We start from the raw sequence: 21,152 nt of genomic DNA, 5'->3' as shown, positions 1-21,152 counted from the left end.
TCTATTATTTTCTTATTAATAACAAAGTATCCTTAATATTATAATTTTAGGTAATTTCTTAAACCGTTGTTTTTAAATGTTGGTTACGTAATTACTAAGATTATTCTTGTATTTCACAATTCACAGTATTTCAAAGTATGTGTACAAGGTAACTGAGGGTAGTCCAATTACGCAAGGTCAAAAAATAAATTTGAGCAGTTTAATAATATTAAAATTAGAGAATATGCAATAAAAATACAGTTTAAATTAAAATGTTATTTAAAAAAAAAACACCCATCCGCTATTCCCTTATTGGAGAGCGTGACGAGTTCTCAATAACGATTTAAATGTTCGTCGATCGTCCACAAAACGTAAACATATTACGATTTTAATATTTAGTAGTAGAAATGTTTGTATTTTTATTGATAACTGTCTGTGTTGCTCAATTCTGGTACGAGATAACGTATCGTAACGAACAACTGATAAAATTGATGGCGCCCAAGATATAAGCTATCATGTACATCGCTATGTTTATAAAAATACACACATATACATAAATATATAAATATATATATTAATAAAATCGTAAACACAGTGAAAATATATTTATTTACGATAAGACACATCTCAATTAAGTAGTACGGAAATTTAGTTAATTACTCCTATGTTATAATGTTAGTTTTTACACAATATCCTCGGATATTTAGATTAATGTATTGAGAAAAAGTAAGTAATAAGCAAGCATACATATATTATAACCTTTAAGGTCACAAGCGTGCCTAATAACTTGCGCAACCTTCTCCCCAACGATCCTATAGCTCACTTTAAATAATAATAACAGTTTTAATTGATGAAGTAAATACTGCACGCCGAGATAGCGACACAAAACAAAAGGACGTGCGTAATCATACATCACATAATGTTATTGAGATCTCTAGATGCGGTGAAGTCATCGTCGTAGTAAACGGACCGGTCCAATTCACATATGACCACTCCCAATAATATCATTATTATACGAAACGACAACTAATAATTATTTTTATGTCTAATCCAAAAAAAAAAATAACCAAAAAATATTCATCGAGCATAATGGCGATTATTAATGGGGACCGCGTCGGACGCGATGACAATTTAAATTTAAAAAAAAAAAAAATAAGCCATTCAGCCCAACCTCCGGCTGACATTTGTGTGAAAAAAGCCAATGATGTGGCGAGATTCGCTGCGTTATATCGAGAGACGGCCATGACCTACCGCACATACGGCGCACTCCGATAACATCGCTCAATGGAAATAAACACTCGCTTTAGTACACGCGGCGGCAGGACGAACTGAACCACCACCGAACTACGACTGCACTACCACATAAACTACCACCTACTGTCAATCTACCTAATCAAACCAGCCACATCATTGCTTACCGTCACCACCCTGTAACCTGTACCATACTTAAAAGTTAAACCTATTAAAATCTCTTTGTTAAATACTTGTATTCAGATAACAAAGACGTCATTTTTATAAGATTAATTCATTAAAATTATTAAGATACTTCTTATTAAAAATTTTATACATAACGTCGTTATTTACAAAAATTAATCACGCGTAGTTTATCCGAAAAATATTAGTTTCATTTATATCAATAAAACTCGCGAAAATCTTGGATCTCATTTTTATATATAATTAGGTGTCGTATATTACGAGAGATAAGAAATATTTTTCAAAACATTTATAAAAAAAAAATATCTATGAAGTTCATATATTTTTAATGATTGTAACGGTTATGAAGTCTATTGAATGTACGGTTGGAAGCAGTGGCTCCAAAACCTCTATGGTCTCTGATTGTGGTCATTAAATCACAGAGCGCGAAATTTTATACGATTTTTTGAAATAATCATCAGCTCTGAAAGAACAAAAAGAGTTCTATTTTAAAATAATTAATTATTAAATCACTCTTAACTGGACAGACGAGCATAGTTTATGGGCGTTTGATTGTTTTTAACAGAGATTAGAATCATAAGCGATATCATTAAGGGTCTCCGCTGTGTTGGAGCTGATGATAATTACTTGCTATAAATCTAAATGTCTTTCATAGAAGTCGGTATTTTATTTTACGTTAGATACAATAATTACTGCAATATCCGCTTCATAGTTACTATAGAATTAAAAAAAAAACACTGAACGAGCGAGAATTTAAACTTCGACTTGAGAGTTTTATGCTTCAAATCCAATACTGGTGTTCATAAGCTATCCTGTATTGATTTAAAATTCTAGTAGCTGAACATTGACTTGCTATTATCATAGTACTGGTGTACGTATCACATGTGGTGCAATGGGACAATAGATGTACAATTTTCAATAGGACGCCTTCAAGCCGGCAATCAGAGTTGGAATAAAGCGCTGCACACACGAACCTCTGTAACCTGTATAGCCGTCAGAAAAGCACCTTATAATATAAATGTTAGTATTGGCTTAAACTTCATGTTCTAATGTTTAGTGAATTATAAAAATGTTCATTAATAAATAATGATTACTTCGTCTTTGATTGATTGAATTGCAATGATTGTGAATGTCTGTTATCCTTGCAATCGAAAAATACTTATGGGCTACACTGAAGTTAATACATCAGAATAAACCTTTATTAATTTAATTAAGTATAACAAGGAGTACCTTAATATTGAAAAGGATTTGTTTTGTATATATTGTATATATTATAAGTTTTATAACGATATACCAATGTTTGTATACCGAAATATCTCATTACTATTTTCGATCATTTCCCATTTATGATGAATTTAAAAAAATATTTTCTATCGAATTCACTGAAAATTAAGTCCAAACCAAAAAATACATCTATATGAACAAAAATATACTTAAGGCTCTGTTCGATACTTTTTTTTAAATGATTTGCTAACTGTCACTTTATATTGATTGTTCAATATACGAGCTGACTCAGGTCCACTTGACTTTACCAAACTTACTCAGCGTGTCAGGTTATATATGATGGATAAAGGAGTTTTTATATAAAAAGCAAAAACCGAACAGCACAGACGCCGGCGCCACACTAGCTGTTGTATGCATTATTTATTTCCTGTTTCTCATTTGTACCAACTTATTATTCCAATGTCGTGTTAAATGCAATTTCAAGGTCGTTTTCTATCATATCACAGATAACACCGGTGATAGCTTCGAAATAAATTCTTTTATAATATAATAATGTTTTAATGGATGTTTGAATCATGTAATTATTCTTATTAGTTGAATTCGAGAAACATTGGTTATACAAATTGGTTTATTGTATTGGTAAGGAGTAAGAGGTATCGGACGTATCAACTGATATTGGTAAAGGAAATTTTGAATAACCTTAAGTGTTTAATTTAATACTTCTACTTTCGTTACTTAATACTCTCAGCCTCTACCATTGTCCAATAAATCACATCTATTCCTAATTCCTCATAACTGTGAGTATCATGTACCTATTCCAAAATCCTCATAGTTTCTTAGCACCCCGAAAAAAATATTATTTTAAATGAAAATGATACATTTCGTCGTATATATAATATAGAACATATAACATAAGTCACACTTTCGAAGTCAGTTCACTAATAGTAACGTAATGGAGTGTACTCTGAGGTCGTCAGTAGTTACAGGGAGATATAACACCGCGGGCACATGCGGGTTTTATTGGAAATAACACTTCGTAACATGCTACTCGTTTTATTAACATACAATATTAATATACATGTATGTGTAATCTTATTAATTTGTTAAATAAATTAATTTTAAAACGTATCAGAATAATTGTATTGTTTCATATATATAAATGCGGATATAAAACCTACAAACGAGTTGGTTATATCTTGATGTATTTAAAATCGAATATTGATCAAGGCACCGAAACTATATACCTACTTATACATACTTACATGTAATAGAGGAATTAGTTTTGAACTGAAATTTATTTAAAAATATAATATTCTTTGTTTGATAATTAATTGATATCTTCTTTATAGTTTTAAACTATGAGAGCTCTGGTAAAAATAACATAGTTTGTCGCCTTTAAATACATATATATTTTTTAAACAATTGAAATTCATATCAGATAAAATATTTGTAGGAAGCCAATATTGATGTTGACAAATAAGAAATTAAGGTTCATGTTCGTAACGGATTTTACAATCAAACTTCACTGATTTCAAATTAATTTTCACATTTATTTTAATAACATTCAAACACATGAATCACATTCACATCTCGTCTGCCCGTGATCACGGTTGCTGAAAGGTAACCGAAACCTCGTGGTTATGTAGTTAAAATACTAAAATTCGCGTAGTACATCCGAAAAATACCCGTATTCACGGTTGCTGAAAAGTAACCGAAACCTCGTGGTTATGTAGTTAAAATACTAAAATTCGCATAGTACATCCGAAAAATACCCGTATTCACGGTTGCTGAAAAGTAACCTAAACCTCGTGGTTATGTAGTTAAAATACTAAAATTCGCGTAGTATATCCGAAAAATATCTGTATTCACGGTTGCTGAAAAGTAACCGAATCCTCGTGGTTATGTAGTTTTTCGTATCCGAAAAATAATTAGTTTCATTTAAATGAATACTCGCGAAAGTCTTAGATACTAGTAGGTAATTAAAAATATCACATTTGTAGACGAAAAAATAACTACTAGATGAATATCATGCGACACTATTTTGTTTCTACTATTTATAACAACTTGGTTTTTCTTAGCTTTTCTCTAAACTATGATTTCCTTATGTAATCGACGTCTTTTTAGACTCAAATACTCTATGTAGTATGTAGTGACCATTGCTTAGTTTTAATATAACTGGAAATTATTATGTATTGTACTATATACGTACTTTATTGATTAGTATTTCTCTAATTCGCATTAATCGTTTTGTATCCGATGACCAATGAACCCTATCTGGTCGATATAACATCCGACCAGTATATCTGACACTTGCACTGCTATAGAATAATAGTATCCTTAGTGCAAGGCTAATAACTTATCTGGTATTTTTCGTTTGTGACGTCAGCGCGGTCGTCGACCCGCGGTCATCAACTTTCCTTATACCAATTAGTGAGGCCTACCAACGTCACCGGGGGGCCGTCAGCGGGCCTCTCCGGTGTGTACCACATCACGAACAGTTACAAGAGATACTTATAAAAAAATACATGTATTAAATTGTATTTGCACGCATGCGCGAACTGCGCTCCACTTAGTCTCAGCGTTCAATGTCAGTGTACCGTCTAATTATATCTCGATCCGTACACGCTACGTAACTATATCGCTGGATGGGGCCAAAACTCTGTTTGTTTTGATTCCTACCAACTCACAATGCAATATAACACAAGGACGACGGAGCGATCGCTTGCAAACGTGATAAATTTTTATATTTCTCACAAACTACCGAGAAACATAAAATTATAGATAACGAATAGTAATTTATATTATAGATAAGAGAACGTTAAAAATTTTATTTCATTTATTAACATAATACAATTATATATGTATATAGTTACGTAATATCACAGTGTAGAATATATTACGACGACATTGAATGCGATTAGCTATTTAAATGAATGATTACATTAAAGTAATTATTTATTATTATCTGTCCTTTAATATTCCGAGTGTAAGGTCTAAGACAACACACGAAATGTTCCCCTAGCTTTCTTGTTTGTTTAAGATTTTTGAAATAATATTAATTAATATTAGTCTCCCTCGCCGTGGACAGGTTGCTGAAATTTGGGGTTCACGTTAACATTGACGTGCTTTCGATCGTATTAGTCAGTTAGTATCGTATCGTTAGTATACGAAACGTTACGAACAAGCGTTTTTAATCGCCGCTTCAGCAACAAGTGTTGTTTTGCAAAGAGAGGCCAAAACGGGCGAACGCCGCCTCGCCCGCCTCGACCGAGCGAACGTCATTCCCGAAATGCGCAATTTTTTTTTCACAGACAGTTTTTATATACATACAAAAGATATCGCACATAGACGAATTAGTTTATTGCTAATACTAAAAGTAATATCTTCTCTAATAAATCGTGTTAAAATACACTTCTTTTATAATATTATATTACGATTGATATATTTGCGAAATTAACATTATGTACATATATTTGAAGAACAAAAACATCAAACAGTTGTGCATCTTAGCTATATATATATATATATATATATATATACATATATATATTTCCATAAACAATAAAATACGTCACTTCCTCCTAATAATCATTGTTTGTTTATTATTAAATTGTACAATAATTCAAATCTGCTTGTCTGATGGGGCCAATAGAGCTTGTAACTAACAATTTGTTTACGTCATGTGGGTACATAGTGCGAAACGCTCATGAATATTAAAGTGATCGTATAATGTATATTTCAGTATTAAAATCTCATGAACACCAAGCAAGTGACGCTTTGTTAACATTCGGGCCGTTTTCGGCCGTAATAGTTTTCTATGTATTGGACTGGCGGATGTCGTGCCCCGTTCCTTGGAATCCTAAATGGGGTTATTACTTTCAAAAGATGAAATACACACAATGAATCCTAAATATATTATCGGAATTTATGTGTGCCAGTTGGTCACTTGGGAAATATTTAACGTAGCAATCCTTCCTGGTATTGAATATAGGTTTGATTTTAAATTGAACCTTATATATATATATATACTCGGAATGCTGTTTTTTATTGTTGCAGTCAATTTATAAGTATTATAATATTTTTTGACGTGCTGTTTGATGTACATTTTATTTATGTGTGATGTGCGTGGAGTCGGTTTTATTTTTATTATTTCTATTATCAAAGCAGCGTCGTGTAGTTGGCGCGTGGTGCCCACGTCACAGAGTACGCAAATAAACGACTGGTCATCGCAGCCGTCACCGTTGCCTTTTCAGGATATTACGCCTCTATATTTACTTGCACTTGTTTGCTCTGTGTCAATTAACAGAATGTCCCTTCCAAATTCCACTGGACAATTGTTAACATACAACACTGATAAACAACGTCACGCATAACTATAGTATAATTATTAAATTTCACAATTATTACTATACACATAAATATAGGCACGAACGGATTTAATTTCTAAATTCTATGACATTTTCCACCAGCGGAAATCTTATTTCTGTAGCGGATAAACAAAAAACCAACGCCGTAAAATTAATAGAGTGGGCGCGGTCATGTTCGAAACATGAAATATTTCGCGAAAGAAATTATAATAAAGAGTGACTAACGAGCCGACCTATGTTTTGGAACTATAAAAAAAAAACTAAAATGACCGTTAATAGTCTATGGATCTGTTTAAACTGTATTATAAATGGCATTCCACTAGGGCTGTCAGCCTAAAGGTACGAAAGTTTATTTTTTTTAATCGATAATAATACAGAAAAAATATGCAAATTATTGATTTATTTTTAAAAATACTTAGGCTAATGGATAATAAATCAATGAACAAGATTTTTGTTTCATTTTTAACTTTATTTTCCTACTTAATGGCCACTAAAATGCCTATTGATTATAATATAAAAATATATGGAAATTTTAGACATTATAACATTTTACCGGATTGTTTTCTATTCATTATAAATAAATTTCTTATCTTTAAGGAGTATTTTTGCGACAGAATGTCGTCTTGGGAAACTAGAAAACAACTTCTATACTATTATTAGAATTTATTTATTGATATGTCTTGTGATCGATGGAATATTTTTACATAATAAGGTGCATTTTAAGCCAACGTTATATTAACATAAGGGGATCTCTGCTCTTAAATCGTATGCTTGTTTATATAATACCTATAAAGATAAATATTTCCTACACTTTTAAGTCATACAAAGTACATTCCTAAAATAGTATAATTTTACCAGCATTATATGAGACGGATACATTACGAACAGTTATTAAAGTAAATAAAATAGCGAGCATAACGCAAGTCATTCGATGTAGAGTCGAGGAAATGGAAGTAAGACATCAGTATGAATGTAATGCGCAATATAGTACGAGGAATGCCGCTGGCAAGAGGGTCCTTCTCAAGTAGGCAAGAGGGAGCTCTCCCCCTCTCCCTTTTCCGCAAGCTCTTCCGGGTCGACGACCGCGCCTCGCGACCTTGCCGACGCCGCTTAGCCCTTAAATCACCCAAGGCCCATTATCGAGAAATACCCAAAGAGTGAGGTGTGTATGCATAGTTTGAATTTTAATGGAGAGCGGCGAATGACGTCATTAGTGGAAGGTTGTCAGTGAGTCACGGCAACCGGCATTCAGCAACGGGCAACCGGCAACACGAGCGAAGTAAACAACCGGAGGCCGCTCAGCCAGCAAATAAACACACCTCAAGTGGACCTTCGACATTTAGTTTGATACGATTCATTTATTTCGATAAAATTTCACAAGTTACAATCAAAATTTACAATGTGTACTTAAATCACGACAAAAAACACACCAACAGAGCGTAAGATCAAAGTTATCGTGACACAGACTCAGGTGTTGTGATAGCTTGCACTCGCAAAACAATATACATTTATATATATATATACATTGTTTTGAAAATTTCGTATTAAAAGTATTTTATATAATGATATCGAACTGTTTATGAATCGCGCGATAACAATGGTCATTATTTTAGTTGTGGAATAATAAACGCTTTGTGTTACAGAGGAATGTACAATTTCAATTGAATCTCACATCGGTATGTCCGTAATTAAACGAACAATCTAGAAACTGCTAGCATGTAGTTTATAATTAATTTTGAATATACGACAGTTTAATTATATCTAGAAATGTTTACTGTACGGTTTGTAGAGACCGCGTTTCTTTAAATAATTCGCGAGGCTCTGAGGAAAATATATGTGACGCCAAAAAACAATTTATAAATTCCTAATTGTCGTGATTTATTGTTTTAAATAACTAACTACTGTTATTGATAACTATATTTTTTATAATGTATAATAAATTAATTAGGTTTCACACGACGATAAAACGTACCGTCCAAATAAATCAACTAGAGCTTAAAGGCGTGGGTCGTAGCGGATCTAGTGTCCATTCTAGAAATAGCGTCGCGTTGAGGATAACTAGTTTTTTATATAAAAAATATATATAACAAGCAAATAGTATGTAACAATTAAAATTGTAGTATAGGTCAAGAAACAAGTAAATAAGAATATATTAAGATTTGGTTAATTACATTGTAATATAATGACTTTGCCTTAACGTGGTCTCGCCGTTTGTAGTAATTGATTTACTTAAAAATAACAATAAAATATTATTACCGTTACAATTATGCTTATGAATAATAATAATAATAATGTATTAAATAATATATTATATAGCTATAATGACGTCATCAGATTTAGTTTCGTTGACCTGTGAGTTGTAGTTTAGGGCTCCCATTATCTCGCCATCAGCGGTGTACGCTACAGGCTTGTTTAAATGATGTGCTGTATAAGTATTGGGATCACGACTGGCAGCCGGTCACGTGCTTGTCGCTCCGAGACAATTTTATTACATACCCCGAATATATTTCACCCCAACAAAGCTCTCTCCCAATATTTCGTACACCCTATAGAGGTATGAGTTATATGTTATTAGTTGTCACCGGAATTAGCCATAACTTTGTTTCAGACCTGCCTGGTTTTAGATTTGTGTGTGTTTTTTATGTTGTTATATTGCTATTTAGTTGTTCAAATTGTTTTCGGTATATTCCTTTATATAAAAATGAATGAACACCCGTGTTTTTAAGACATATTGATCTGAATTTTTGGGATTCATTTCATCTAGTCTATTAGTATACGTGAAGCTTTTCAATATTTTGATTTATATTACAAACAAGGCGCATTGATTTCGTTTTCCTGGTTTACAATACTGAGTGTCGTCAGTTCATAAGAATTCCCTATAAGAGTATTTAAAAAAATGCTAGAAATGTAACGAGTTACGGGTTTATATAGTTTTCTCAGAAAATTCTTATTTTCTTCACAAACTTACTAGAAATCTAAGTATTGTACTGTCATATACCTAAATCAAACTTCAAAGATCGTGATCTGAATCCCACTGTTGTCTTCCTTTCTCTGTTATTAAATTATCGTGACGAACATCGAAAGCTACGCGTCTCAAATAAGTTTCATCCCTGACATATATTACGAGAACACGTACTGAACTAACATATTAAATGTAATACATAATATAAAATAATACATATTTTCATACCCATTCAATTATATATCTGATATATTACTTAAATTATTATACGTGCTTATATACGTGCTCTACCTTTTTGGTTATATGGAAAGATCAGACATGCACACAATAAGATACAGACCAATCCGTAGAATACTCATTCATGACCGAATATATGTTATTATTTATTAAAAATATCAATTTAATCATGTACATACATATATAAACCTATATTCACACCTACATATAAATGTATATAGGTGTGTGTTTGTGTATGTGTGTGTGTTGGCGAGCCTCGTGATCACATGAAATACCTCAATAAACTTGTTTACTATCCCCGCTTACGTTACAGATCTAAACACGCAACAACAGACAACATTATTATAGTTAATGTATTGATTGAATATCAGCCAACCGATCGCATTCATCAGATGTGTGGACCGGCTTGTCTCAGTACATCTCGCTCTATAAACTTCCGCGTAATCATCTGCTCCATACATAACAATATCATTTATAGTTGATTTTTATTTTAACTACGACTATAAACTTCATAAAAAATATCTAGAATGATATTTATTATATTTTTTTCCGTGTTTAAATCCTTAATCAAAGAAGTTATGAGATATATTTACGTAGCTCTTTGAGTTCTGTTGCAAAACAACACGATAAAAGCCACGGTAACAATCTAGTTCCAAATAACTCTAACAACACGTAAAACAATAATAAGGATTAATTATAACAACATTATTTAACTATAATAAATCCATCAAGATGACAAGCGACATGCCAATGAGAGTTTTTTTATCTCGACTCATACCGGATGTGTAAAAATGGATGCCATTTTAATTTGCATCTCTCGTTATGATTGTGAATGAAGCACAATAACACTAGCTCCACTAGCTATGTCCACTTCCATGTGAGGCGGCCATTGATATCTTGATTCTGAGACCGGAAACATATATCAACGGAACGGCCTCAGGCGGACGGATCATCCGTAGTGGATCTTCGCCGCCTACTTTACTATAATTCCGTTATAGTATTAGCTTTTATTGATAAACAAGCCATCAGACGTTGTTGCTCTGATTTTGTATAATTTGATTGTAATGTCGCGAGTGACTAATGTTTTTCTCGTAAGTGACAATGCGATAATTCCTTGTTCTGCGATACCTGAATGCCGTTCTCGTGAGAGCCAAATGTTATATAAAAAGTGTTTGTTTTGTATTATTTGTTAAGATTAAATGTTTAGTCACATTAAAGGTGAGTGCAGTAGCTATTTTCTTATTATATCTATATAGCCGTTTCATCCGTTTGTATCACCATTAACCTTAAATACCTTTTTAAATATTTTCTTATGGAAGAATGGTTGGATTGATCTTTTTTTCTAATATGTTTTAACATATGTAAATACAATAGGCAAGGCAGTACAATACAGTATCAGTCAGTGTAGACATCATAAAGACGTTATCTTCAACACATGACGAGCTAGAGAATGTTTAGTGTTTACAGTAATCACATGTCGTCACTGAAGCCCTAGTATATGACGTAGCTCCGTGCCGTGGGGCCGGCGGTCATCTAAATGCAATGATGCTGCGTTTATCAGCAGACGAGCAGCTCTATTTGCAGTGAAAGTGCAGTGAGTCAGCCTCCGCCGATCGCTGCGTCGGAAATAGCATCCCGACGGCCGTTGGGCGACGCCCGCGCAAACTCCCACACGTGCCGCACTTACTACGGTCAACGTTATATCCATTAAGCGTTCTTAAGGATTATTGCTTGCTTGATTCACGTCTCCTTGCTGCATTCATGATGTGGACCAACAATACTGATGTCTGAACGTCCCGTCTCTGTTTGATGATTTCATTATAATAAATAGCAGAATTGCGAGATCGTTTTATTCCTCTTATTGTCTCTTTTTTTGTGATTCCCATTTAAACAAGAAAACAATTACGAAATTATCTCATTATAAAGCGAAACGACAACGTTTAATGATTACGGTGAGGTCAAATGCAGACGTTTATATAAAAAAATGAGTGTTTATTATGACTTCCAATTACCTGCGCATTCCGAACATTTTATTACAACAATAACATAATTAAATATAAATCGAACAATGGAATCCCCTAGAAACCATAAAAAAAACAATACTTTGGATACCTTTCGTAATATTTCGCGGAAATATTAATCTATTTAATTTATATTTAGAATTAAATTCGGATTCGTCGCATATCCGTCGACTGTAAACAACGCCGCCATCTTGTTTAATTATCGTAATTATCTGTCATTAATAGTTAAAATGTCGTTTCGTGTTGACATTCGCAAACATTAAATGTCATTCGAAATCAATAAATTCCTTTAGCGGCAGCACATCTCCATTAAGAATTCAACGTAACTGTATGGAGTTGTTGTTTTATTTTTTGTTTGTAAATCATCAGTGTGGAATGTCGTAATTACACATAGATTCACACGGTGCGGCGCGGTGCGGTGCGCCGTTGTACTGTGTACTGTGTAGTAATGGTTTGTAGTGGAATAGTGAGAGTACGTTTGAATAACATAGTGCAGTATTGACGGCGTTTGCATTGCGTTACAACTTCCCTGCATCCATTACTATGTGTGACGCAACTTGTTTACCAGCACGCCGTTCTATGAGTAATTTAACAGTGTTATGTTACCACTGTAATTTTAAGTGTGTTTTCGAATAATTATACCTAATTGAGTGATCCAAATGCACACTCGTGTCCCTAAACGACAAATGAAAGAGTTATTTGTCATGAATTTTATTTTTGTTAAAAAAATATTTTTATTGTGTAAAACGGTGTTCGTTTACTGGTTTGGTTTCCATCCTATTTTGTTATAATTAGTACGATAAGCTTTAGAAATGTAATTCAGTCATAACTGATTAAATAATTAGGATTTAAGTCCCTGAACTTGTTCGTTATTCCATCTCGTAAACAAAAGAGTAAAAACTGTTAATTCAGGTCGTATAAACAATAATATAGCGATGCGGTTTCGTAGTACGTGGGGCAGGGCGACAGCGGGCGTGAGAGGGGTGCGGAGGGTGCTCGCGGGAGGGGGAGGGGTGTCGAGGCTGTAGTATAGCGGCGTAGTAAGCGGGGCGGGAGGGGGAGGGTGTATATTAACGTTCAATAACATGTACTATTTTTACACCTGGTTTGAATACATATTACGTTGACGTCAGTAATGTAACTAACAATAACATTTGTTACAGTCTATAAGTGACTAGCGGACATATCCTCGCGTCGGTGCATGATACTAGTTTCTCGCTTGTACCTGTAAGGAGTACAATAACATTCCAAACTATAAATATCCGCTGGGCTGAGTGACCGGTGCACGATGTAGTGGCGGGGCGCGAGTTCATTTGCATCGCAATGCACGCCCGCGCCGCCGCCGCCGTCTTGATACATACTGGGCACTGCCACGCGGCGACTTTGTACACGTATTTACGACGCGTTTCAATACTTAAACCCTTTATTTACTAACTATAAAATTATACATTAAAATATTAACGTTCTCCATTTCGATATCAGAATGATCACAAAATATCAGTAACATAACAACAAACATAACACGATTACAAAATAACTGGTCAAACAACAAAATTAATTGCATTACATTCTGTGCACATGTATGTTTTTGTGATTCTTAAATCGTAATTAATTAAATTGTAATATTTACGCGGATGTGGTTTGTGGCCAGTGTAAAAATGTAATAGGTTTAATCAGGACGCATTGCTCATTCAACACCATACACGTACTTATACTGTGTAGTTTTCATTCAAGTTCTCGTCATAGTCGGCTTAATCGTATTTACAGTCACACTGACTCATGTACTTCAACTGCGCCGTCAATTTAGCAGTCCATTCAAAAACATTGATAAACTTTATATGAAATTTGAGTTGTTTTAAAATAAGTAATGTACTTTATCTGTGGTAATAAAGGGGCATTGTTTACAAAAGTTGTGACGCCATTTTGTTGTATTGCGTCTCCCGCGCTTTTGTTGCACATGCGCGTTGCGTTAGCGTCCATGCTCCCTTCCGTGCGTACTGCGTACTGCGAACAGAGATGATGAACTACGCAATAACACGACCTTGGATCCTTCATTGTTAGATATAAAAACAAACTCGTTATCAGTAATTGAAACCAGCTTGAGTCGCGGCTGTTTTGTGCCTTTACTTATATTTATGATCTGTTAGAGGACAGACGTTATAAACGTTTTAAAAACATTCGGTTTATGTAAATCAAAGTATGTCTATTTTGTTTTTTATATATATTTAAAATAATAATTCATGAGAGTAATGATTTATTAATAGGTTTATTACTATTACTTTCGGAATTATTCTAAATAAATAAAGTTTTAATTATATATTCAGTAGGATATACGTAAACATTTTTACTATGTTATTTAGGAATTCTAAGAACTTCTGTTGAAATGAATGAAGCGGTAACCGATTTACTTTAATAAACCTAGGACGGATTTGGAAGTCATTGTGTCAACCTAACGGGAGATGAATAGGAAGTTTCCGCTTGACGCGTTAGGGATTTTGGACGAATGCCTGCTGTCGTAACAATAGTTTTTATTTAATGCTTCTTTTAATATAAAGAAACTTACGACATGAAAAAGCATATAAAATTATATTGATAACATCATATACACTTTATATATAAAATCGAAAAAACAAACTTAAAATAATTCTTAACGTTTTTGACGGATTTAACGGCATTTCTATGTTAATATAGGATGAAAAATTATAATGTATAAGTATGAGATAAGATTTAATTTGCGAATACAGATAATAAAAAGAAAGTTAAAGCTTATAATATTTAACCATCGCTATAAGACCTATTTAGTTCAATGAAACAGTACAACTTTCTCCTATTAATGTCCACATCGATGTATTTATTGGAACTCGTGATCCAGAACGTGTAATTGCTTTGCGGGATGTCATCATAGACAATAACATATTAATTGTCCTTTAGACTTGTGATATCTTGTTTACTTTTTTTCGAACGAAATAGTTGTTAGCCTTTGGTGGAGACTTTATAAAAAAAAAAGATTTATTTTTAACTGTATAACGTTGTTTATACGTAATGTTATTAATGTTTTATGCTTTTGAATCTATGTTTATTATTGGATTGTAACTGTATTATGTTATTAAAGCAAATAAATAAGTTTATTGGAACGCAACTGATGATTGTGAATCACTAATTGTTTATTGAGGTTTCATTACAAAATGCCATTTGTATCACTTGAACGGTCCCGGTCAGTTTGAGAACTGTAATTTAAACGTCTTTACGATCGCAATACTATATTTATACTTAAGTTATTATTAGTTTTAAGAGTTAGTCATGAAGTATAGGAAATTGAGATGTTGTGATTGTCTGGAGATTATTATTTATGTAACTTATATATGTAATATTAATATTATTGTTTTATATATAGTATAGTGAGGTATATATTATTTATATTTACTGTAATTAAATAAGTTGAAAGTTTGAACGCGCTAATCTCAGGAACTGTTGGTTTCATTGAAAAAATCTTTTAGCTTTGTTTAGTTTATTTATCGAGTAATACTTTGAGCTATATAACGTCACGCTACTCCGTTCGAGGAATACGCTGTAAACCGAATTGATAAAACAGCTCGCGATTGACAGTTTATTTAATAGATAATTTGATGTAATTCTTTTTTATTCCCTCAGTATGTCCATCGATAGACATCAGGAATCACCCCGAGCAGATGTCGAAGTTGCGCGATTGTCGGGTTATAGAGGGCTATCTGAACATCGTGCTTATGGAACGAGCCACTGAAGCCTCCTTCGTAAACGTCAGCTTTCCTCTGCTGAGAGAGGTCACCGGCTACATACTGATATACAGGTAACAATTCCTAACCGCTCTTGTATTGTTACAAAAAGGTTTTATTCGACTGAGCATTATTCCTTCAAATGTCTTTGTCTGTTCCAGACTGAAGGGCGTACGTAATTTGGGTGATTTGTTCCCAAATTTAACAGTGATACGTGGAATGCAGCTGTTCAAGGATTTCGCTCTTGTTATTTTTGATAATGAAGGACTAGAGGTTTGTCGTATAATTCATGTACACTTATGACTTTGCTCTTTTAATTTTTAGCTACTATTAGTATGTTTACGCTAAGTTTATTTGCTTCATTCATAAATCCTGCACATTGTAGTATCAAAGAGTTTATAGTATTACAAACGGAAAACGCTCCGTATTCAGTGTAACGTTCCAAACTTGTGCTAAGCATATGGGAATACGCATTGATTGTTAAATTAAATAGAAATTAATGCAAAAAAAAAAAAATTAGTTTTGTAAAATAATTTACATCTTATAGTCATACTAAAATAACATGTTATATGTATGTATATAGTATTGTATATTTTTCATTATTATTACCATCAGTCCCTGGGCCTGCACTCTCTGTCTCGTATCGAGAGCGGCGCCGTCCGTATACAGAACAACGACCACCTGTGTTACGCGAACACCATCGACTGGTCCAGGATAAACGCCGAAGGACCACAGAATAACATCATAAGAGTAAGTACAACAAACGTCTAGCAAATGTGAAAGTTTCCGCTGTAATGTTTTTTTTTACACTGTGACGCATAAACTTTTGAACGGTTCTTTAATCTTTATGAGAATTCAGTGACGCGACTTAGAAGAATGATTATGATTGAATTTATTTAGGTTATTTCATTCATTAACACATCCGGGTCTCCATATATGAGAGGCAGCTAGTTAGGATCGTAATATTATTAGCCCATATACTTTTTCTCTCAGTAGGCATTAAAAATAAAGCCTATTAAAGTTTTATCATCTGTAATCGTCTGGAACACCAATTTTGAATATGGAATGTTTCCAAGAGGAATGCCAAATATGGTGTAGTTCTTTCCGTTCGTGATAGCTAAAGCGTATTGTTCCCTCGATGTGTCGTGAGATGTTTGTTGGAACTTATTGCGCCGCGGAATCGCGACATACGATGTTTAATAAAAGCGAGCCCCGTTTATATGTAGCGCGGGCTACATAAAAGAATGTCTGGCGTGTGGCGTTTTCTTTTGTGGTGTGTGGCGTTTTGTGGCTTGTGGCGTGATGACAGTATTGCGGTAACATACAGTGTTACAGAACTAGTTTCGGTCTAGCACCGTGGGACGCATTCCTCGTTATTAGTTCCAATATGGCGTCCTATTATTTTATAATCAACGATCTTTATTTAACCGCCTTTAAAAAAAGTAGAGCGCTCTCGATTCATCTCTTTTTTTTTTATGTGTGTCCGTTTATTACTTTTTTATATATAAAGTTTTTGATAGTGCTGTCACAAATGTTCTTCGGAATCAGATTAACCCATAAAATACGATTTCTTTCTGTAATTTAATTATTTTTATTTTTCCGTAGTCAAACTACGACACGCGTCTCTGCGGGCTGTGTCCTAACGCGCAAAGTCGTATGGATGACCATAGACAGCACCGTCTGCAATGCCCGTCCGATTTTACGGGCCGCCTGCTCTGCTGGGACGAAAAACACTGCCAGAAACGAGGTCTGCTTATATAACAACATATACGTACAAATAACTTCAATGCAAAGATCCCTCTTTTAAAAAGTGCATTTTAAACTGCTGACATTTTACTTATTAAAAAAAAAACACAAAACATACTAACTGTTAATTGACAGCTGTCAGAAATCATCACTCAACAATGTGACAAACGAGTAGGTCGTGACCGCGTTACTATACAAGTGCTCCTAGTTCTATTTGATGTGCAATGCTACCAGATTGTCCGTCTAAATGCGGCAAGCGAGCGTGCATGGACACCGGCGAGTGCTGTCACGCGAGCTGTCTCGGCGGGTGCAGCGGGCCCTTCGCCAGCGACTGCTACGCTTGCACCAACTTCTCGTTGGACTACGGCAAGAACAGGACGTGTATGGAGCGCTGTCCGGCCAACACTTACGAGGTGAGTGTCGCCGTGTTACGGGACACAGGCGGGATGATATAATACTATAACGCGACAGCGGACATCATGCTGTAACTGATACTGTATTGCATGAACTGTTCCATTATGACTTGCATCCTTCATGTAGTATACTGTGAGCAACATCGGAAATATATCATTCAGTCTTGGTTCGCTCTTAGTTTTTAAAGCTTGATTCCTTCTATTCTTGAATTAAATGTACAATTCCGTTAGAAAAGTCATTTTTTGAATATTAATTTAACGAAGAAGGTATTTAAACAACTCCTACAATAAATTTTTAAATCCCATAAAAAACATATCTATTGTAAATATGAAAATATTTTGAACATAGATTACTCCTGTAGTTACACAGGATGTCGATAGAACTACTTATATCTGACCTTTGTCTGAGATTTAATATTTTCCTTTAATAGCTACAGGATGTTCCAAAGACAGAGGCTTCTTTTCTAAACGTTGCTATATTTTCCTCCTATATAACGCTACTGTATTTCCCAAATCTGGCGGCTGTTTTGTTCCTAACAGTTGCTGTATATGTACAGGGTGTTCATGTTGTAATGTATGGTCTTCCACCAGCTCCACCGTCGCTGTGTGACGGAGCAGGAGTGTCGCTCGACTCCCCCGCCTCTGTCGGGTGGTCGGCAACAGATCAACGCCTACAAGATACTGAGAGGTCGCTCCTGTGTTTACTCGTGCCCCGCCGGCTACATGGAGGTTAGTCGAATTTTCTACGAAGCTTTCATAACGAGTTAGTCCTTGATGATTAATTTAGTATTTTTTTTTATTCAAGTAATATTTATGTAAAGCTCGCTTAATTGAATAATCCAAATTGATCGTCTGCTCGATATTAAATCTAAATAAAATTTAAAAGTTTTAATTTATAGAAAACCAACATTTAATATATCAGCGAGACGTATTTTTAGACGCAAATTATGAAATATTATCTTATCATCGTTTCTAAACAATATGTTTTATACAGATTCGGTCCGCCGACACCGGGAACGTCGTTTTTGTTTCCCTAATAAAAGTTTCATATTATCGTTGACATCCCGCTTCGTTTGCGGTCCGGAAATATATGAACGGCAACACAGTTCACGACGCTGCATAATGTATGGACGGACTAGCGACGTGCAAGGCTTAGCGTGTGGTCGAGTGTACCGTGTAATACTATAGAAGTTACGTAACGCTCGTTGTAGCAATGAGAAATTCTGTTCTGATAACCGATATCACATGAACAGTCGAGGTAATACGAGTTAATGTTCACTCTCGCGAGTTTTCGTTTTGATGAAACTAATATTTTTCGAATACAACGCGCTATTTTATTGGTTTTTAAAACTACACACTCCCGACGTTTCGGTTACATTGCAGCAGCCGTGGTCACGGGCGGACGAGGATATTAGTTTCTTTTGATATTCGTCGCGTTTTGTATGGACTGTTTGTATTGCTGATGTTCTACAAGCTCTGTGTCCGTATCCGGCAGGTGGGTACCAGGAATAACTCCACTTGCGAGCCCTGCCCCGCGTCAGGGTGTGTGCGGGAGTGTCCCGGGGGCAAGGTGGACTCGGTCGCCTCCGCCGAGGACTTCAGAGGCTGCACTCACATCAAGGGCACTTTGGACATCTCCGTGAGAGCCAGAGGAGGTCAGTGTTCTAAAGTACCGACATTACACTATATAAATTATAATCTATACATGAAGTCAGTGTGAAGCTACCTTTACAATAAAAGAACTGTATTATGTGAAACTAGCTTTATAATTAATATGTTTTAATACGATTCTTACTAAGTGTTAGTTTATTCCTAAACAATTATCATCTTATATTATCCGTAATAATTCTTGAATTTTATGATTTTCATATATATATTTTTTTGTCGTCTTCCTCACAATATCAATACATACCAACTGGTAACTAAACCATAAAGATCCGAGTAATGAATTGGCAACAATTCGGGTGAATAGATTCACGCGGCGTGTATGTCAGAGCGAACGACTCGGCTTAGACTTTGAAAACGTTCGGACCTTATGTATTATGCATCGGCGTCAAGGAATTGAATGTTTACTTTAAATACTTCGCTGTCGACTGTTTTTTTTTTAAACTTATATTATTAAGACATACGTAATCAATCTGAGGCTGAAGTGAACAGTTCTGTACTGATGGCATGGGAAGGTTTTAATTTTATTACTTTATAGAAAAAATATATGTAACGGAAATTATATTTAAGCGAAGAAGATATTAAATATTTGTATATAGGTTGTCATGTACCTAACTCGTAATATATTGTTAACGCTGGGGGCTGGGACTTGCTACTATATATATATATATTGCGTTGAGGATCTCATTTGACCCAGACAAGTTATTCGTAATTCTAGAGGCCGAATTATTTCAATCTCTTATGATAATAATGACATCGTAAGATTCCCACTTCAGATTTTTTTTTAATTTACAATCATAAATAGTACAGCCACGAATGTTTTATAGTACAAAAAAACGTTAAATCCGTTCAATAACAAATGTCGGAGTACATTATAATTAATATCCACACTAACAAAACTTTCGGTTAACCACGGAAGCCGGAACGCATGAGTTCGCTTGTGTGTGTCGGTTACGTGTATAGCCGAGGTGTTACGTATTATCTATGTGTGTGTGTGTCAGGAAACACGGTCGCCGTGCTGGAGTCCACCCTGGGCGAGATCCGTGTGATAGAGGGCGCGCTGCGTGTGGTCCGCGCCGTGCCCGTGGTGTCGCTCATGTTCCTGAGGAGTCTGCAGCGGATCGGCGGGAAGAACGCCGACAAGTAAGGCGGACACGTCACTAGTGACGTCACTGAACATTTGTAAATTACTATTATCAGTGATATATTATTTTACTAATTTATTGTACATGTGAACCACGTGTGGGAGAAGTCGGCCTTTTAAACAGTGTGATAATAGTTAAGCCTAGAACAGGCATTAAATTTCCATTTTATAAACCTGTCATTGAACAATACATATACATGATTGTCTC

At 34.6% G+C, this 21,152-nt stretch overlaps 1 protein-coding gene across 3 annotated transcripts in view; it reads left to right on the top strand.

Annotated features, from left to right (window-relative positions):
- LOC116778771 (insulin-like receptor) overlaps positions 1-21,152 on the top strand; it is a 42,528-nt gene that overhangs the window by 9,727 nt on the left and 11,649 nt on the right. For 2 of the 3 annotated variants that reach the window (XM_061529966.1, XM_061529968.1), the window contains exons 3-10: positions 15,876-16,050; positions 16,138-16,249; positions 16,592-16,726; positions 17,582-17,723; positions 17,957-18,135; positions 18,727-18,864; positions 19,631-19,790; positions 20,802-20,943. In XM_061529966.1, the coding sequence (XP_061385950.1) occupies positions 15,876-16,050; positions 16,138-16,249; positions 16,592-16,726; positions 17,582-17,723; positions 17,957-18,135; positions 18,727-18,864; positions 19,631-19,790; positions 20,802-20,943 (1,183 nt within the window). Of the gene's footprint in view, positions 1-12,664; positions 12,808-15,875; positions 16,051-16,137; positions 16,250-16,591; positions 16,727-17,581; positions 17,724-17,956; positions 18,136-18,726; positions 18,865-19,630; positions 19,791-20,801; positions 20,944-21,152 lie in introns of those variants that run through there. The other variant, XM_061529967.1, reaches the window with a different exon arrangement.

This window comes from Danaus plexippus, chromosome 6, assembly GCF_018135715.1.
Source record: "Danaus plexippus chromosome 6, MEX_DaPlex, whole genome shotgun sequence".
In the NCBI taxonomy this organism is placed as follows: domain Eukaryota; kingdom Metazoa; phylum Arthropoda; class Insecta; order Lepidoptera; family Nymphalidae; genus Danaus; species Danaus plexippus.
This window is presented reverse-complemented; position numbering and strand designations above follow the sequence as displayed.